This window comes from Amborella trichopoda, chromosome 5 (genome assembly GCF_054954075.1).
Source record: "Amborella trichopoda isolate Santa Cruz 75 chromosome 5, AtrichopodaSantaCruz75HAP2 v2.0, whole genome shotgun sequence".
NCBI lineage: Eukaryota > Viridiplantae > Streptophyta > Magnoliopsida > Amborellales > Amborellaceae > Amborella > Amborella trichopoda.
The window spans coordinates 2,170,577-2,190,270 of record NC_142340.1 but is presented as its reverse complement, the minus strand read 5'-3'; the positions used below and the strand labels follow the sequence as shown (position 1 = coordinate 2,190,270).

At 36.7% G+C, this 19,694-nt stretch overlaps 1 protein-coding gene across 1 annotated transcript; it reads left to right on the top strand.

The window, feature by feature from the left end:
* Window positions 1-879: 879 nt before the first annotated feature.
* Window positions 880-15,503, top strand: LOC18426715 (S-adenosyl-L-methionine-dependent methyltransferases superfamily protein). Its single transcript, XM_006833357.4, has 8 exons — window positions 880-1,258; window positions 4,195-4,309; window positions 12,199-12,246; window positions 13,901-14,132; window positions 14,468-14,555; window positions 14,706-14,771; window positions 14,962-15,030; window positions 15,209-15,503. Exons 1-8 carry the CDS (start codon window positions 1,160-1,162, stop codon window positions 15,296-15,298), a joined length of 807 nt encoding a protein of 268 aa, XP_006833420.2. The 5' UTR covers window positions 880-1,159; the 3' UTR covers window positions 15,299-15,503.
* The last annotated feature ends 4,191 nt before the right edge of the window (window positions 15,504-19,694 follow it).

Below are 19,694 nucleotides of genomic sequence, written 5' to 3'. Positions count from 1 at the left end.
CATTGAGAGTGACTCCAAGTTGCTAGTCGACTCATTCACTTACCGCAGCTCTCACCCATGGAGGCTTCACATCCTCTTGTCTAACTATAGGGCAAAGCTCTACTCATTTGCAGATCACCAGTGGCATATATTGCATATATTTCGAGACGCGAATTTGACTGCTGATTGCCTTGCTAAGCAGGCGGCATTCATGGCACAAGCCACAGTTTGGCGTGCTGATTTTGTCACTCCCTTCATTTCACGGGATAATGACAATATCCCTCTTGAAAGGCATGGTTAATTTCTCGTCTGTGGTGTAACCTTTTTTATTGTGCTCATTAATAAAAACTAAACGGGTAAGGACTCGTTATCCCAATAATTTACCCAAAAAAAAAAAAGAAAAAGAAGAAGAAAAGGTTGCAACCTTATACAAATCACACCCAATAACTAATTTGATATATTAAGTGATTTGAATCACCTCATTGGTTTTTTGCGGTGGTATGACCATTTTATGAAGGGGTGTAGATTGTATAAAGCCTATGCTCTAAACAATCAATTTAGAGCCTACCTTCAAATAGTGTCGAGAAATGTGGTTTCAATACTGGAAGTATTTGTGACAGTCTTAAAATATATTTTCATCTTTATTTATAAAGTTTAAAGATTAAAAAATAGTGTAGATTGGAAGATCTATGAAAACTTGAAAATCTTGAAAATTGACGATCCAAAAATGTATTACAAAATATACTATTTCGAAAATTTAAAATCCATTTTTTTCTGATGTCTATATTTCTTGATGTCTAGATGATCAATTTGTGGATATTAAGGCATGTCTATATTTCTTGATGTCTAGATGATCAATTTATGGATATTAAGGCATCAAAACAATGAAAGTTTTGAGGTAGGCTCAAATTTGATTGTTCAGAGCCTCGGCATTTGTGGATATTAAGGCATCAAAATAATGAAAGTTTTGAGGTAGGCTCAAATTTGATTGTTCAGAGCCTCGGCTCTATATCCTTTTATTGATTGAGATTTGCCCTAAACAGTAAACCTCCTTTCCCGCTACCGACGTTAGGGCTCTTATAAACTCTTCTTTAAACCTCTCTCTTTCCAATTATCGAAAACACACACCCTCCATCTTTCTCTTTCTTTTTCTCTCTGAGATTATTGAAAACTGGTTTCAATGGCTCTCGAAGCTCCTTCAAAAGATGAGAATAAGAAGAGGAGGAGGCTGAAAGAAAACTCTGTATATGGAAACTATAAGAGCTATTATGGGTACCGGGTAAAAATACGTTTTTTGCCATCATTTTTCTGGGTTTCTGGTTGGTTTTTTGGATTTAATTTCATGCGTTATTTTTGGTTTCTCCGTGTGTTATGCTCTGTTATTGAGCAGAAAATCATTTTCTTTGATAGGTTGTTGAGCAGAGAATCCTCTGGAAAGTTTGGCATTCATTCTTGTAATCTGTTTAGTGGTGGGATTAAGTAGTATAAGTTGTTTATTTACTTATTTGTTTTGTTAAATGTCTATAACCGAGTTCAATTATGAATAATCAGCTCTTGTAAAGCTTCATTTATTGTTCGAAAAAAGACTAATTATTGAACTTTATCCCACTGCAAAAAGCCTGATCTATTACCAGTTTTTGAATGTTTTTGTTGGTGATTTTGTTAATTTGGGTTTCTCTATTTGCTTGACCAATGTTTCTAATGACATTCTTGAGCTTATAGCTTGCTTTCTTTGATTTACTGTTGCTTGTTATGGTTATTTAACCTATTTAATGATTTTTTTACTAAATTTATTCACAATCAACATTCTCATGAAAACCTGTACATCCCTTGGTTTTTCTTATTTATTTCCTTTTTTTTGGTATTTTTGGTCTTAAATGCATTAGTTTTAACATCAGTTTCATAACAAATAATATTGTTTTGAGAGGTCCGGGTATACAGGTTTGAATGAGGTTTAATAATAATACTATTGTTCTTAGATGTACATTTTGGTAAGTCAATTCCCTACATCTTTTACTGGTTGTTGATTTCATGGAGAATAGATGGTCATTGTGTGACTAGATGAGTACTGTGCTATTGAATGTTGTTGTGGTTTTTCATGAATAACAAGTTTGTCCTACACCATGACCTGTTTGAATTTATATTTTTAGCTATCATAACTCATCGGTTTACTTTGTCCACATGATCTTTGATATAAATGTGAAATATATCAGAATGAATGAATGGCATGTAAACTGTGTTTGCATTCCTGTAATGGGACCTAAAAGACTGTCCAATATTTTTAAAATGATCTCTTGTATTCACTGCTATCTTTTTACTTTGATACCTTATTAACTTTTGGAGAGTTTTTGAAGAAAAGGGTGGCTGGAGCCTGTGAGTTATTAGACTATAAAATTAAGGCACTATGCATGCACTACTTGAGGTAATGAATATTAGGTTATGTAAATCATTTGAATGATCGTTTTGCACTTTGATGCTTATCATTTTTGGCTATTTAGGGAGAACTTAGGTGTGGCTCCAATGGGCGATAAGATGAGTGAAAGTGGACTTAGGTGGGCTAGCCATGTGCAGCGCATACCCAGTACAATACCTGTTACGAGGTGCGAGTTGGTTGAAGTGCAACGCTAAAAAAGGGCAAAAGGTACGCCCAAAAGTTGGAAGTAGTGAGAAAAGATATGGGGATTTATGGCCTCACTGAGGGTATGGTCCTTGTTAGAGCAGAATGATAGACCAAGATTCGCATAGCCGACCCCAAATAGATGGGAAAAAGTTCTGATGATGATGAACAAATGATGTTTCTTCATTCCAAAAAGAGTTGGAAAAATCTTCCCTTCTTAGTGACGAATTGTTAGTTCCTTAAGTGGCATACTTGATCTCTTAGATTTGCCTTAGAATGCATCAAAGTGGTGAAGATCTGAAGAAGGTTTCAAGGATAAGAGACAACCCAAGAAGAACTTGAAGGGTCGTGTGTCCCCCTTCATCACATGGCTTTCATATTACTGTAAAGGAAAAGGATGTACGAGCACAAACATTATTCCTTCTGATCTAGAATATTACAGAAGTATCCCTTAGCCATTTTTACACCTACTAAATAATCAACAGAATAAGAAATAACAAAATGAAGGTGCAATGATAAACTACTTTTGACTTCCCAAAACTACCCTTCTCTTAACTTCCACTCAATTTGATGTGGGTGATCAACAAGCATCAGTTTTCACAGAAGGTGATCATAACTCTTGCTGGGCATAGCTTTGGTAAAGGTATCTGCCACTTGGTCAACATCAAGAACATATGTTCGCCCTTGAACCCATTCGTGAACAGAGTGACAATCAACTTCAACATTTGTAGTCTTTTCATGGATGGCTTAATGATTAGCAATTTTAATGGCCTGATATTATCAGCATAAAATGGAGTTGGAGCAGTAAGCTGAAGCCCCAATTTGGTCACAATAATAAGAAACTTGTTCTGCAATGAAGGCTATATACCACTATTGGGTCCATCTAATTTGTCCAATTTCATGACACTGGATCTTGATTTCACAAGACATTGTTTTTGGTCAATTTTTTCATGGGGGATCTGAATTGATTGGTTTTTCTTTGATCTAAGTGTAATATTAAACGAGTAATTTGGTTTGATACTTGTATGTCATAAATGATCCTATTTGTAGTTATGCTAATTGGGTGATGCATGTGGTATGATAGAAGTGTATTTTTTGATCAGTTGGTAAGTATAAGTATGAATGCTATTTGAGTCTTGACCTGTGAGATTCAATTCATTTTGGTGATAGCTAATGCTGAGTGGAAGTTTCCTTTCCATCACATGACTTGCTTCCCATCCCAATTCAGATTGTTTTTTTTTTTTTTTTTTGAGAAATATAATATGTAACAAGAAAATTCAATTCATGTCAGTGCTTTATCATATTTCTGATGCCAGACATTGGCGCTGAATGAGGAATGACCTTTTAGGCCTAGGTGGTCAGTGAGGTAGGGTGCCACAAGATGACGTTCCATTCTCACCGAGGTCCCAAGTTAACATTAAAAAATAAACAAAAATAAAAAGGACATTGGTGCGGAATTTACGAGATATGTATTACAATGTGAAGATACTAAAAATTGTAGTCTTAGAGGATCTGTTACTTTGAATGTCTTTTTCAGTAATTGAAGTTCTTATTTGTCTATTGCTGATGTTTATTTTTTGTTCTGTATGGGTTATTAGGTTGACCACTCATTAAGTGAAGAACCTCGAATGAAGGTAATGAAAAAGGAATGGTTTGAAGACAAAGATTGTCTTGATATTGGCTGCAACCAAGGGTTCATGACTATTAGCATAGGTAAGACTTAATTCTATTGAGTTAGATTTCAGCTGGATTATTTGCATAGTTTTTTATGTGCAGCTTGGTTTATGTTCTCTCATGCCTTGCAAAGTTGGTGGATCTCTCACATTATTATTTTCTATATTGGTGGTGTTTGATATTTCCTTTGTTTGGGTAGGTAGGCTTTCACATACTCATTTCAGCTATCCTGATTATTTTTGTTATTTAATCTGGGGTTTGGTAAAAAGGAGAAAGGTAAGGATCCAAAATGATGACCGCAAAATCTAGTGTTTTTGTATGAACTAATACTTAAAGAATGCCAAATGATAGAAATTCTTAGCAAAGAAGGTTTCTTTAGGGAAAATTTGTTCTTTATGCGTCCAAGTATAGTACAGAAGAATTGCGTAACCACATCATTTATACAGGATAGACCAAGAGAACATAGTAGTTCTGCTAGTTGATTTTCATGCTACAATAAAATAGAAACTCATTTATAAAGAAGTTGCATGCCCAGACATGTTCAAAACATGATTCTAAGAATCTAAGAAAATATGGTGTATGCAATAACAGTGATTTAAACTCTGGAGCTGGAGTGGGACTTGCCCATGGCTATTGGACATGGCAGCATGCCGGGTCCTATGGAAAAACCTCAGGAACAAGCCAAGTCTCACCAGCTCCAGAGGTTACTGTATTAATTCTACATAAATTCAGCACAGTCTCATGTCTGACTGGGTAACTCGGGCTCTGAGGCCAAGTTCGTGTTTTGAATCAGTATACAATAGAATCCCTCTTGTCTGGTAATTCTCAAGGTGCTTTGCCAATGTATTAGTTACCATGTTTTCTTCACTAGATACACACTGTTCAGTTCACGCTCTCAAGAAGATACGTACTTTCTTCTATGATGCAGAGGTTGAGCTATTTGACATCACCCGTGCAGTTGTTCATCACACTGTATTTAAGCCTCATCAAACTCATGTAGGGTCTAATATTTTCAAGCTTCCTAGCTATACGGTTTGATTGGCATTTGTCTTTTTGATGTTTAGCTGTGTTTTATTAAAATCTGTGAAGTTTAAATGTCACTGTGCTGGAAAAATGTGATATAGGGGTATAGTGGAATTTGTTTTTTACAGATTTGGGATACAAAAGGCTGCCCTGAAATGGCATAAAATATGGGGTCCATTTGGACTTTATCTTTATAAAATTGACTATAAAAGGCTGATTTTTTGGTGTTCGTTTTGGGGCACATCATACAGAGCAATGATCAGGTTCAGTGTATTCCTTTATGGGCTAGAGTTCACTAGCTCGTTTGCTGCTCTCCACATATGTCCAAAAGAAATGCTGATCCTTGAGCTTAGGTCATTGATGTGGGCGAAAACGTTTTTCAGTTTCCATGGGCATGGGGTGGTTTGATTACCCTTTAGTCGCTTAACAATTGTACCACTAATTTATACTCTCAAACTCTAATCTGATTCTGGAAGTAAAGTATACATTTGATATGACGTTAAGTGTGTGCTCTTTTGTTTAATTTCAGTTTCTTATCTAATTTCACTTTGTGAAAACTCAAAGAAATCAGATACCCGATTCCTCAAAACAAAGTACAAATGACATCAGTATTGATAGTAGCTTGGAAAGTTATAATTAACATGCGTTCCCATGAACCCATGAAACTTATCAAAGCTGAACCAATGAAACTTATCAAAGCTGTCAATCTGCTAGGGGACTTTGTTCAACACAACTACTTGTTACTTACCTTAAGGGTCATATTTAGTTACTTTTCATATGGTTCTTTAGTTGAAATTATTCATGAAATTCAGTGCTCTAAAATCTTGGATTGTTTATATCAATTGAAAATAATCAAGTTTGTGGTGCATAAATGATTTGTATGGCTTTAAATTCTTAGGATATAAAGTCAGTTATCAAAGTTAAAAAGTCAATGTCCATAAAATGACATAGTGAAGTAATAGTTTTCTATGTTGTTCATTATTCATTTAATTCTTTATTTCTTTTTCTTATTTTCTTATACAAAGTTTGGATTTTTTTTTTCTCTTGAGAATGTTACAAAGTTTGGATTATTTGTGCCAAATTGTGGTGTTGACACTGGGTCATCAACATTGTCACAAATAAATAAACTACAGCAGAAGAAGGGTTGTTAAGCATTGAGCAATGTAAGCTTTGGCCAACAGCTTTGGCAACTTAGTTTGAGGGTTTTGTTCCAAATTACATGAGGCCCCTTGGGAGGGCGAGGTTTTGGGCAATTCCTATTTCTTTTGCAAGATAAGGTTGTTGCAAACTGGAAATTATGGGCCTCCTAATGGACACATAGACCTATAATAAGATGGTGGTTGTTAATAATGGCTTCCAACTCTTGCTGGGAGGTTTGAATTAGATGGATTCATCATGAAGATTTGCCTATGGGGAAGGTATGATGCTGTAAGGACATGAAGGGATTTTGGTGTTGAGAATTTTCATTAGTGATACCGGCTTAGATATAGCCAACATTCAAGAGAAAGATTTCAGTTCTTTAATGTAAGAAACAAAAGAAGAAGAAAAAAAAATGTTCCCTGGTGTTTGATCATCTTCTTACATAGGATAGACTACGAGTATGTGACATTCTTGAGTTTATTATGGATATCATTTGGAGTTCAATGTCAGCATCAGTTGGTTTCTATTACAGAGTAAATGTCTTTCTCATGGACTTTATTAAGTCTTCGTTTATTTTACGGTATAATGGTGGAGGCTGTGGAAGGCTACATAATTTTGTTAAGATTCTTGGAAAAGATGGTGGGAGGCAGCTTACTCATGAACACTAATGACTTGAGGGTGGTGGATTTTCCTTTGATAATGATCATTTGTTCTTGGTTTCGTTAGGGGGTTTATATAATCACTTTTTGGGCTTGCCGTTTATTGGTTTGCTCTGATTGAGGTGACATTTTTTTGCAAGGTTTTCTTGGTTCTCTTTGGGAGTTTCTCAAATCATAACCCAGTTGTGTTAGTATCTGATAAGGTTATGAAATGGTCTCTCTTTTCAGTCCCTTTCCTGAACTAAAATGGTGTGAGCATTCAGGCTTTGGTAATTAGGTAAAAGGATTGGCATGTTTTTCTTCTGTTGCGTTGAAGGTGTTTTTCTTTCACTTTGTAGGGGTCCAAATTGAACTGTTCTCAAATGAAAGCCTGAATCGAGAGGCTTGTGAAGAGCCTTGTGGCTTATCGACGGAAACCAAGTTGCCCTTTCCCGTTGATTGGGGTCCTAATGTGGTGGGAGACCATTGGTGAGATTGAGATATATTGAGTTTCTTTCTCGTTCTTGAAGTTTGTTTAGTGGCTTCTGTTTTACTACTTGACTAGGCTATATATGGTTGATGCGGAACTGAAGTCACCTTTCCCCCTTTGATAGTTCCTCCAGATTATGAATGAATAAAACATGTTGGTTGGAGAGACCTCTTTCTAGAGGTGGTTATGTGGGTGATATGTAGCCTTCCTAGTGCTAGCCCTTAGTCCTTATCTTTGCCTCTCCCCTTTCTATGCCTGGCTTTTAATTTGTTTTTGGGTGTGGGTTGGGGGGTTGGATTTGTTACACTTCCAGAACATTAGAGTTCAGGTGTCAGTTTTGTGATATGTCTATTTCTCCTTCGATGCTCTCATTGGTAAGTATAGGCTTGCTCTAATCAAATTGTGCACCAGTAATAACGAGGTTTGGCGTATGAATGCCAAGTACTAGGGTAATGGGGGTTGGTTTTCTAGTTTGAAACATGCTGTAGTTAAAAGAAATTGATAAAACTTGGAATGCAAGTGGTCCTGTTGATGCAGGTCTGTGGAATTTGTGTGGCATTTGGGGAAGATGTTAATTATGGTTTGGGTTTTTTATTTTGATGGCCCATTTTCCTTCATATTTATTGATTTTGTTTGAAGTTTGTTTTCGAAGTCCCTCAATTCAAATTATGGAGCCCATAATTCACCCTAACAGTCCTTGTTCATTGGTTGTATTATCATTGTAGAGTTAGGGTTGTTGTACAGCTTTGGAATTTCTAGCTTGAGGGAGGAGGACATTATCTTCAATATGTGGTTGACAATCTCATCATTGCTGGTGATTTTCCTCAGAAGGTTATTAACCTCTGGTTTTCAAGATTGATATTAGACACTTAGGATATTCAAATAGGTGAAAATTTATTCGGTTTGTTGACTGGGACAATCTTGGAGACTCTGATGAGTCTTATGGCTTGTTTTATGGGTCCACCATGTCGGCATACTCAAGGATGCCTATTTGCACATGTCGCATGTTAAGCACTTGTGGGATCTGCTGTTCTTGGAACTTGGTAGCTCAATAGGCTTCATTGACCAATATCCCAAAGTAATGCCAAGCTGTAGGGCCTTTTGAAGGCTGTCCATATTCTATGAAGTTCGGCAGAGCACATACCATTTTTGGGCTCATATTGTTTTGTCAACATTTGATTTGCTCTTCTTATAGTTCCTTCAGTTTTATTTCCTTTTGAGTCATCTGATTTTTGCCATAGGGTTTCAGATAGTTTCTTTTCGTTGTAGGCTACTCTGTTTGGCTATTTAATGTGTTGCCCTAGTTTTTTCTCATGGTTTGCTTTAAAGTCAAGGCTCACAAAATTGGGCTTCCTGTCTGCAAGTAGGTGCGACTTTTGTCATATGTAGGAATGAAGATGAAATCGGTTGTTCTTCCTTTGTTGGTTTCCTTGCATTTTAATATATTCATTTGTAGTCGGCGACTTCTTTCCACGGATTGTATGGGGTCCTTATAGTTGTGGAGTAAGGATTTCAATAAACAATGTAACTTCTGTGGAATTTGTGCGTTCATTGGAACTTGTGGTTGGATGGAGAGAACTGTCCCAATGTTATGTTTTCTAAAGGTGGGGGGATGGCTGGATGAGGCAATGGTTTTGTCGATTATTAAGAGAAGGAAAAAGCAGTGTTTCAAAAAGCGCTAGGTGGCACCTAGGTTGCCATGGGGGTTAAGGTTGCCCAGTTCCTAGGCGGGCGCCTAGAACCTGGGCAGCCCAGTAGAAAGAAAAATGTTAGAATTTTGTGATTTTATCCATAACTATATACTAAATATAACAGTGTAACTATATAATACATAATCCATAATCCATATTTGATATTTCTATGAATGAGGAGAATTTTGATTGTCCATAATCCATATTTTCATACAATGCTAAAACCATACAAGCATACACTAATACACACAAGAGTAAGATAGTAGAAACTAGAAACTAAAAATAGAAAAGAGAAAATATACAGAAATTCAGAAAATATATAGTCTAGGAGACTAGGACTCAATAGTCATCAGTCAACACCAAGAGTCAAGTTTTTTGAACTCTTCATTCTTCAGTCATCATCATCATCATCATCAAAAAGAGTAGGGTAAGCATCATCATATGCATCAGATTCGAGGCCATCATCATCAGAGTCACTCCCTCTTCAACATAACGCGTGTCCTCCTTTGTTTCTTCTGAATCTTCCTCTTCTTCTACTTGCCTCTTATTCCGTGTATATGAGGCCCTAGTAGTCTTGGCTGCTCTACCCTTTTCTATCTTTTTGTGCTTCCCTAAACTCAAATATTGTATAATCTCCTCCCTGGTAGCCTCAAGAACATTTTTACACTGGGCAGCATCCTCATTAATTCCAGCAAGGCAGTGTTTCAAAACGCGCTAGGCAGCACCTAGGTGGTCAGGGGGGGTCCAGACTACCCAGCGATTAGGCAGCCGCCCAAAACCTGAGCTGCCCAGTAGATTTTTTTTTTTTTGGGCTTTTCTTTCTCTAAAATAGGCTCTAATGGGTTTTAGGTTTCAAAAGAACCTAGAACCCACAATTTTGCACCTTTAGTATTAAAAAAATGACCAAAAAATATCCTCAACGAGGGGCAGTTCTGCCCTTGAGTGGCCGTCTAGGCGGGTTCCCGGGTGCCTAGGTGGGCGCTTAGGGATATCCGCCTAGGCTTGGGCAATGCACCCAGGCCTTCTAGACCGCCTACGTCGCCACCCAGGCATTGGGTGGTCCGCTTTTTAAAACACTGCAGCAAGGTGTTTTTTGAACCGATAAATGCCTCCATTAGTATCCTTTCCACAATAATTACATTTAATATAATTTTTGTCATTCGGATTCGGGTTATGACCATACTTTCTATCCGGATCACTACTTCTAGAAGAATCTGGAGAAGATATTTTTATAGAACAAGGCTCATTTTCATCTTTTTCTGGTTCTACTAAATTCAAATATTGTCTAATCTCATCCTAAATAGCTTCAGGAACTTTTTTACAAGAATCAACATTACCTTTAATACCATCAAGGTGTTTCTTGAATTGGTTAATACCCCATTACAATCTTTTTCACAAAAAATACACCTTATATAATTTCTATACTTTGGTTTTGGGTTATGACCATACTTCCAACCCGAATCACTTCTTCTAACAGAACCAGAAATAGACCTATCCAAATGACAAGGATTTTGTTCCTGTTTGTGTTTTACTGAACACATATATTGGTTAATATCCTTTCTTATAGCTTCAAGAACATTTTCACACGGGGCAACATTCCCCTTAATACCGGCAAGATGTTTATTAAACTGGTTTATGCCCTCTTTTGTATCACTTTCACAATAATTTCATCTTATACAATTTTTGTCATTCGGATTCGGGTTATATCCATATTTCCGACCCAGATCACCGCTTCGACTAGATCTTGAAGAAGGCATATCAAAATAATACAAGCAAACTAAATTTTTTTTTTTTGCACTTATTTTGATTGCTTGAACTCCAAACTTCTACTTCTGAGATGTTTTCTAGTGCTAAAATATTAAAAAACACTTTCTAATAGGACTAAAAAAACTCCAAAATTAAATCTAATCTTGATGGGTGATGTTTGGATCCATTTCCTGTAACTTTGAGAAATACTTCGATCCAATGAAAATCACAAAATCTAATTTTTTTTGAGGTTTTTCTCTCTCTCTCTAAAATGGGTTCTTGTAGGTTTAGGTTTCAAATGAACATAAAATTCACCTTTAAAAACAATTTGTTTTTTCAAAAGACCCTAAAAAAAATTCCATTTTCGCCCCTGAGCGGCGGTTTCTCAGGGCTGGGCGCCCACCTAGGCGGGTGCCGTACCACCTAGGCGACCACCCACCTAGTTTGGCCGCTTAGGCCTGAGTGCATCGCCATGCTTAGGCCTGAGTGCATCGCCATGCACCCAGGCCTTTTGGACCGCCTAGGCACCGGGCGGTCCACTTTTTGAATCACTGGGAAATAATTTATTTAAGATGCCGACTTTATAATATAGAAGAAAGGTGCACCTGCAAAATCCACTCGAAAATGTTCCGAAGTCAAAAACCCTACAATTTATCATCTCTACTTGGAGATGTATGAATGTGAAAAAAGAAGGATTTCAAGTCTTAAAAATATTGCATCTTGTATAAATTATCTAGACTATCCATTATCAAAAACATTTAAGTGTTTATGGATTTGTTCGGTCTTTACTGATTTTGAAGCTTTAAATTTCATAATTAGAGGTGAAAATAGAGTTTTAGACCGTCGTAAGGGTTGTCAACACTGGAGCTGTATTCTTTAGCATGATTTAGGGGCATGCCTTACTTTGATAAGGTTAATACCTTCAACACACCTCACTCGGAAAAAAAAACCCACCTATTGTGTCAAAAGTATTTGTTATTTGGTTTTTGTTGATAGCTCAATAGGTTGCACTTTGGACAAAGACTTTCTTGGTTCTCTTTTATGGCTGGTTTCATTCTTATTCTTGATGCTTTTTATGATACATAATTTAAATTTAAGGTAAAGATTTTGCTCTGGAGCTTCTTTATGTATGTATAACTGCTCATGTGCTTTAATTTAATTCATTTAAATAATAATTTTCTGTTATTTATTTTCTTGCAGCAATGAAATTCTTTTGCCGGAGCATGGTTGGGATTGACATCGATCAGAGTAAGATCTTCAAGATGCTGTCTTTAGCTTTTATTGTCACCATATACCTAAACTGACCATGTTCTGCATAATATTGCAACTTTCAGGCTAGTAGTTCTCTCTATATTAAATGTTAAAAATCTGATTATGAGGAGGGGCCATTTCAGGTGTGACATGTCCTTTCACCAAGCGTCAATCCACTGTTTTCCAACTATAGTCATTTGTGTAATTAGTGAGCTGAAGGTCCTATCTCCTTTCTTTCTATCTATGATCCACATTGTTTCACAAAACGGTCCACCCAGCACCGGAGGTTCTTAGGGTGCATGCCCAAAGCCTGGTGGCCCTCCCTGGGCGTCTGCATAGTGGGCCCCCCTTTTTTAAATTAAAGTGCCCCTTAAGAGCACTTTTGGTCAATTTGACCCACGAATTTTACATAAATGACTATTGGGGGTATTCTAAATTCCCAAAGTGAAAAATACTTTGAATCTAAGCCCCCAAATCAATTGATTTTGAGATTTCTTTGAATTGACAAAGGAATTTGAGGTTTGGAGAAGCATAAAAAAACTTATCCTTCATTCTTGGAACTTTTTAGGGTTCTAGTGAAGGTTTTTTGTATTTCATCGTGACTGGTTGAGATCATGTTCGTGTGTCACAATGGAGTATGACATACTCTGTTTGGATTGGATAGTTGGAGGTTAATATTACCATGAATTTGTTTATATTTTCGACGTGTTCCACAAAATTTTCAATGATTTAAAGTTTTGAATGTGTTTCAACATTCATGTATATATATTTTCATAAAAAAAGTAAGTTAGGATTCATGTAAATGTAAAAAAATAAATAAATCAAAATTAACACAAATATCTGCATATATGTGCTTTTTAACAGCACATACATGCATAGTAAAACTTTTCACCTCGGGGTGCCTGAAGTTTGGGCGCCTGCTTAGGCACCTGGGTGCTGGGCCGGCTGCCTAGGGGCTGCCTAGTGTTTTCTGAAACATTGATGATCCATTGTTTGCTTAATAACCCTTTTTTCTGACCATGGTCAGATATTCAAACAATGACTGATAGGTCCTATTACATAATCCAATCACTAGCTGTGTATTTTACTATCCCCAACCCAAAAATGGTGGACCAAGTTGGTGGTCTGGCTCATTATAAATGCATCTGCCTCATCATCAGCTTCTTGTGCTTGGAAAGGTTAGTCCTAAGTAAAAATATATGTTTGTGGATATTGGTAAGTATTGGGGAAAAGTCTTATGGAGGTGGAACTTTGAGGGCATAGAGTGGCAATCTTTGTCACAGATTGGAGATGGGCTAAGAAATGTAGTCAAACTTCACTCTCAGGATCCTTATGTTTGAACACCTAAAACTTTCTTCCTGTGTCACTGGTAGATTGTTTGGTTTGCCCGGAGATTATAAAACAATCATGTCTCTTGGGAGAATACATGGCACATTAGCATGGTCCCTGTGCCAGGATGACATGCACGAACTGAGAAACTTCTCCATCCACCACGGGGGGTGGGGTGGAGTGGAGCTGGGAATGGAAAAGACCAGCACATGTTACCATCCATTTATGTTAATAACTGCACAATTTGTATACTAGTTCTTTTGTGTTCTCTTTCATGTTCTGACAAAATCTTTACCACCATTGTGATGATAATTATACTTAGATTTGGTGGAACGCGCGAAGCGAAACCTTCAAAGGATAGCTGCAACCAAAAGTGCCATTACTTCTCTAGAGCCTTGTGAAGCAGAGAGTTCAAAAGGCACTGAGTCTTTGGAACTCTCGAAAGATCAACCTACACTCAAAGGAACAGATCTTATTGAAAGCGTGAAATTCCGAAAAGAAAATGTCTTGGAAAAATTGCAGCCATGCTCTCCAGAGTATGACACCATTTTGTGGTAAAGTTCATTTCTTCCCCTTCCATGTGATATTTGCTGCTTATTTTTATATTTGGGATTATGTATATAGACTTCTTGTCATCTTTCTGATGAAGTTTTAGAAAACCCAGTAATTTTCTCCTCATTTGCATTCAACAAAGAACATTAAAATGTTCTCGTTCTACCTTCGCTTCTTTAGTTCTTAGAATTTTGTTGAGTCAAATTTTTTCAGGCTACATTCTATTTTTAAAGCTTTAGATATTGTTTATGCTCTGTTTCCAATTCTTGTATTTTAAATTGAAAGTATTTTAGTTCCTGATTGATTATGCGTTTCTAAGGTACTTCTCATGTTGCAGTTTGAGTGTGACAAAATGGATCCATCTGAATTGGGGTGATAGTGGATTAATTGCTCTCTTTGCAAAGATGTGGCATCTGCTTCGTCCGGTAAGAGTGGCATTGAATAGCTTAGTTAAGGTTTTATATTTTAGTTTGAGCTAGGAGGAATGCATTTTGAAGAGATATTTGGTACCTTTCTCTCTCTCTCTCTCTCTACATTTAAAGGAAGAGTTTTAGTATGTGGTATTTGATTGGCAGGGTGGCATTCTTGTGTTAGAACCTCAGCCTTGGGTGTCATATCAACGAAAGCGTAGGGTATCTGAGGTATGTTGGTTCTTTGACATGGTCTCATACTTTGCAAAAGCATGTCTCTATTCGATATTTAGGATGCTGCATTAATTGTATCCATGCCATCTCTCTCTCTCTCTCTCTCTCTCTCTCTCTCTCTCTCAGTGTGCCCCATTTTAAGGAGTACTCAACTCTTCACGTATTTTTTCTGTGTTTTTTTTTGCAGAGAGCAGCTGCTAATTTCAAAGATATATTGATGAAACCTTGTTATTTTCCTGAGATTCTCCTCGACAAGGTAGGAACACTTCTAACTGTTCCTTCTCTCTTTCCTCTTTCTATAGTTTTGAAATTGCATGTTCCTGTAATACCGAATGAATGGAAAATTGTGCATATTATGGAACTTTTAGCAGTTTCATATCGTATCAGTACTTGTTCTCTCTGTTTCATAAATTCGAGAGTTGTTTTGTGTGCAGATTGGTTTTAGACATATGGAGAATGCTACCAACAACTTGCAGGGGAGTGTGGTCGGATTCAATCGGCCGATATTTGTATTCAGGAAGTGATGGCACTCTCTTGTCCTTTTTTTTTTTGGGCGGTATTAATATTGTTACAAATATATATAGCCTTTGGACTTTGGTAAATTTGAAAAGGTATCGAGTTAGGTAAGTAAAAAGAGGTACTTCATGTACATGTACCAAAAGGTTTCTCTGGGGAAGCATGCAATTTTGATACTAAGGAAAGCATGAGGAAATTATCCCTTTTCCCTCTTGAGTTCTCTGTATTGCATATTGCATATCTCTCTCTGCGGGGTTAAACATTCCCATTTAGTCACGGCTGGGGAGCAAGTCAAAATCAAAAGGCGCACATTGGATTTAGGGACAATCATGTTTGAAGTGATTAAATGTGAAGCTGACCTTTGCAAATGAGTATAGCCTTGCAGCCCTCAAGAAAAAGAAAAGGGTATCCTAAGGCAAAGGGTAGTGAAATTCAACCCCTTTATTCCACTAAGCCTGGATGGCTCAGAACTGGGTTTTCTTTTCCCATCATTAGGTATTTAGACAAAAAGGGAAAAATTGGATTCAATTGTGAACCGCTTATTTCATATAGGTAAAGGAAAGGACTGTGGATTCAAGCTGTATCACATGGTTTTATAAAATCTATATGATTTTTTTCGATCTAAATCGAGCAGCTTTTACATGAAAATTTTGTTCAACATATTCAATTTGATACTTGTAGGAGAAGAACCTGGCTTGGTGTTGAGAGAGAGAGGGAGAGTCTGGCTTGGCGTGCTTTGTGGTCATGATTTACGCAATTGTCTTCTCTGTACTTTTACCGTTGCGATAATGCATACTCACCATGGGAATGTTGAAATTTCCATGGCGGTTTAGAAAAGATTGGGGGTTTGACCAGGACACGGTTTTTATATGAGTCACTTTTTAAAAATCTATTTTTGAGGTAGATTTTTTCATCAGAGATCATGAATATGAAAAAATAAATAAATTTGAAAAAATTAAAAATAATAATTCTATTAAGAAAACATTTGGACTGTTAAAGTTCTTAGTTGGACCACTTATTTGCTTCCCATCTATAGGTGCTTTATACATTGGGGATTGCACATGTAGAAATGCGGTCCTCCTGCATGAAACAGTTTTCCGACCACATATAAGCATACAACAGTTAATGTATAACATAGGGAGGAAAGTGAAAATTTTCAAAATTTTGGGTTTTGGGGGGTCAAAAGTCAGCACCCCATAGTTTAGTGGGTCCATCTCAGTGGTCCTCAGTATTACAAACACCCCATCATGGGGTAGATGATCCACCCCATACATGCGTGTTGGATCGTTTATTCTAAAATAGTAATTTATGGGTCAGAGGGATTTATGGGGAATTATACTATGCAATCTATCTCTTATATCTTTGATCGCAACTTAAATATATTTACAAACAAAACTTTTTTTTCTTTCTAAAAAGTTTCATCATCATCATAGTTTTTTTTCAATCAGTTGGGGTTGGTTACACGAATCTTGATACGTAATTCTAATCTTATTAAAAGTCTTATCCTCAGTGAGGCCACATCTATTTAAAAAGTTCACATCTTATAATAATTTTGTACCTTTATCTAATCTTAAATTTTAAAAGGGAAATCTACACCCTAAATTTTCCAAACTCCTCTCTCTCTCTCTCGTTACCTAGCCTAAGCCCTTTCTCACAATAGGGTCCTAGTCTCACTGCACAGCACATGTCCTCCTATTAAATGCAATTTAATATATTTAAAAATACTTGTGAAAAATATATGATCTTGAGTTGGAACGGTTCCAAGTATATAAAATGTTAAATAAATAATCTATTATAGGTGCTTTGATAGATTTTCCTATATGTATGGAAAACACTTAAAAATACCCATGAGCAAATTTCTACAATATTTTGTTTATGGATCGTCACCATCCAAAATTCATTGGATGGTCACGATTGTCTGGTAGCATTTAAAAAATTAATTATTTTTATATACATCAAATGACCTTGAAATTTTGTAGCTATATGCATCTTAGGTATATTTTTTGAAAGAAAGACCTATATAATATTTTCCAAGGGAATACAAATTTTTTTTTTTAATGATAATAATCACCCCTTTTTTTATTTTGGCAAAAAAATCACTTACATATGGTCTTATTACAACAATAAAATAAAGCAACAATAAAATAAAACTCAACCACTTGATGCTATTTATTCAACCTAATACTATGCTTGAGAATATAAAATAAAAGAGCAAGAAAGTAAAAGAGAAGATGCCGGAGATTACCTCAACCAAGCTTATTACACACCCACATCGAGTCACAACATCCAATGGCTTGGGATCAGCGATTTAGCTTCAATATTGAACCGGGAAAGCTAATTTCGGCCACCACATCCAATGACGCGGGATCAGCGGTCTAGTTTCAATCTCGAATCGAGAAAGCTGATTTCGGCCACCACATTCAATGATGCGGGATCAGCGGTCTAGTTTCAATCTCGAACCGAAAAAAAGCTAATTTCGGCCAAACTAAGTAACCACCCTTAGATCTTTATAAAACCCTAACCCCCAAAAATAACTCTAGGCTTCCTTCTGATTTTTTTCCCTAGCTTCTTCTTAGGTCTAGAGAGGAGAGAGAAAGCCTGAGAGGAGAGAGAGGGGTGTAGCCCCTAAGGAAGAGAGAGAGTTTATGAGAGAGAGAGAGGTGTTGTGGGAGAGAGAGAGGTGTGTAGAGATGGGGAAGAGCATCCCTATTTGTAGTAAAATTTAGGTCTAGGGATTCTTTAGGGTTTCTCATAGTTTGCCTATTTCTTGAGATTGAATATGGACCGTTGATCAAGGTGACTTGTGGGGTGAGAGATCTGGGCCATCCATTCTATAGATGGACCATCAACATTATAGAAGGTACATGAACCATTATCCCCCTTTTCTTAAACCATTTTCCAATTAATATATTTAAATAAAATAAATCCATTAAAGATATAGTGGATACCATAAATTGCATATTCCATCTCATATTTTCCATAAGAATATTTCAATAATATAAAGTCAGGATATTCCTTCAATAATCAAGATAAGATATGGTCAATATTTCCTAATCAATATTTGACCATATGCTACAAGATATAGTTGCCATATTTAATAACCTTGAACACAAAACAACAAGAGAAGGTATCCAAGGGTGGGGCGTGCCGCTCATGTATGGTATGTGGGGCCCCACCTAATACCCACATTGTAGGCCCATGTGCACTATGGCACATGGGCTCCCATGTATTTTTTAATAAATATTTTACAATTAAACAAAATGAATTTTAAAACATTATAACTTTGTAAATTAATAACTTCATTTTTATAAGTCCAAAATAAATAAATAAAATATCAAATGACTTATAAAATTCAAATAATAAATCTAAAATACGTTAATAATAAAATGAACACAAGTAAATTGATATAATGGGAAGTGGATCCATATGGTTCAGGAATTCTATCAATGATCACGGGGTACTCCACCTCCAATTGTGGACTATATACCACACTTGCTTATCAAACCGACCCAGTGTTTCCCATGACCCACAGTCCAAGCAGATGCTCATTAGCGGGTCACCAAAATTTGACCGATAAGCCAAAGGGTCGCAATCCCAGTTTGTAGATTACAGGTCCTCCCCTAGAGATGAGCTGATGTGACCACAGCTCTATGGTGCGTAGGGGTATCTCTCGTACATGCATATGCTTCACCCAAAGGTGGATATCTAGCTTTCCCGAACGATCTATCGATATGCATACCGTATGATAGAACATGGATGAGGTTTTGGCCCCCGTCTCAGTAGGCCTACCATCACACACAAGGGTCACACAGTCCCTCGGCTCACTCATTTAGGCATAAGCTCCGACCTCATCAAGGGCTAACCAAAAACCCTCATCGGTTAATTCTTTATGTACAGGTACCTTGGGTTTTCCAACCGACTGGCCTAGATCGTCAAGTACAGTTCGGTATCAGCAAATATCATTTGCTTAGTATGGTCCTCGAAGGACCACACTCCCACTGAGTTTATGTTCCACTATAATAAATGTTTTCATTAAGTGTGAGCTGCTTGGATGTACACATGTTTCACATGTTTCAAATTCCATGTCTATTTGATTCATATAAAGTTTATTAAAATTCAAATTCCGTTAAATAATTGTAACCATATCAGAGATTCACTCATTGTGTGTATGTGTGTATCTTGTTGATGCTCGCTGTAGAAATGCAAGAAATTGAAAATAATGTTTTTACCTTCCCCATTTGCAAATAATTGGAAAATTTTCAAACCACACCAAAGAGATGCAATATCAACACTTCATCCATTTCCCGTCCTATTTATTGAAACAGAAGCTTCCTCGATACACACATCATAATAGTCAAACAAAAGAAAACCAACTTTAATTCTTCTCCTCTATCCAAAACAAAC

What these genes read in the sequence shown, in the direction of transcription:
- LOC18426715 (XM_006833357.4), top strand. Translation starts at nt 1,160, where the DNA reads ATGGCTCTCGAAGCTCCTTCAAAAGATGAGAATAAGAAGAGGAGGAGG. An exon ending in GAGTATGACACCATTTTGTG is followed by an intron (nt 14,133 to 14,467) that starts GTAAAGTTCATT and finishes CTCATGTTGCAG; the next exon opens with TTTGAGTGTGACAAAATGGA. An exon ending in CTGAGATTCTCCTCGACAAG is followed by an intron (nt 15,031 to 15,208) that starts GTAGGAACACTT and finishes TTTTGTGTGCAG; the next exon opens with ATTGGTTTTAGACATATGGA.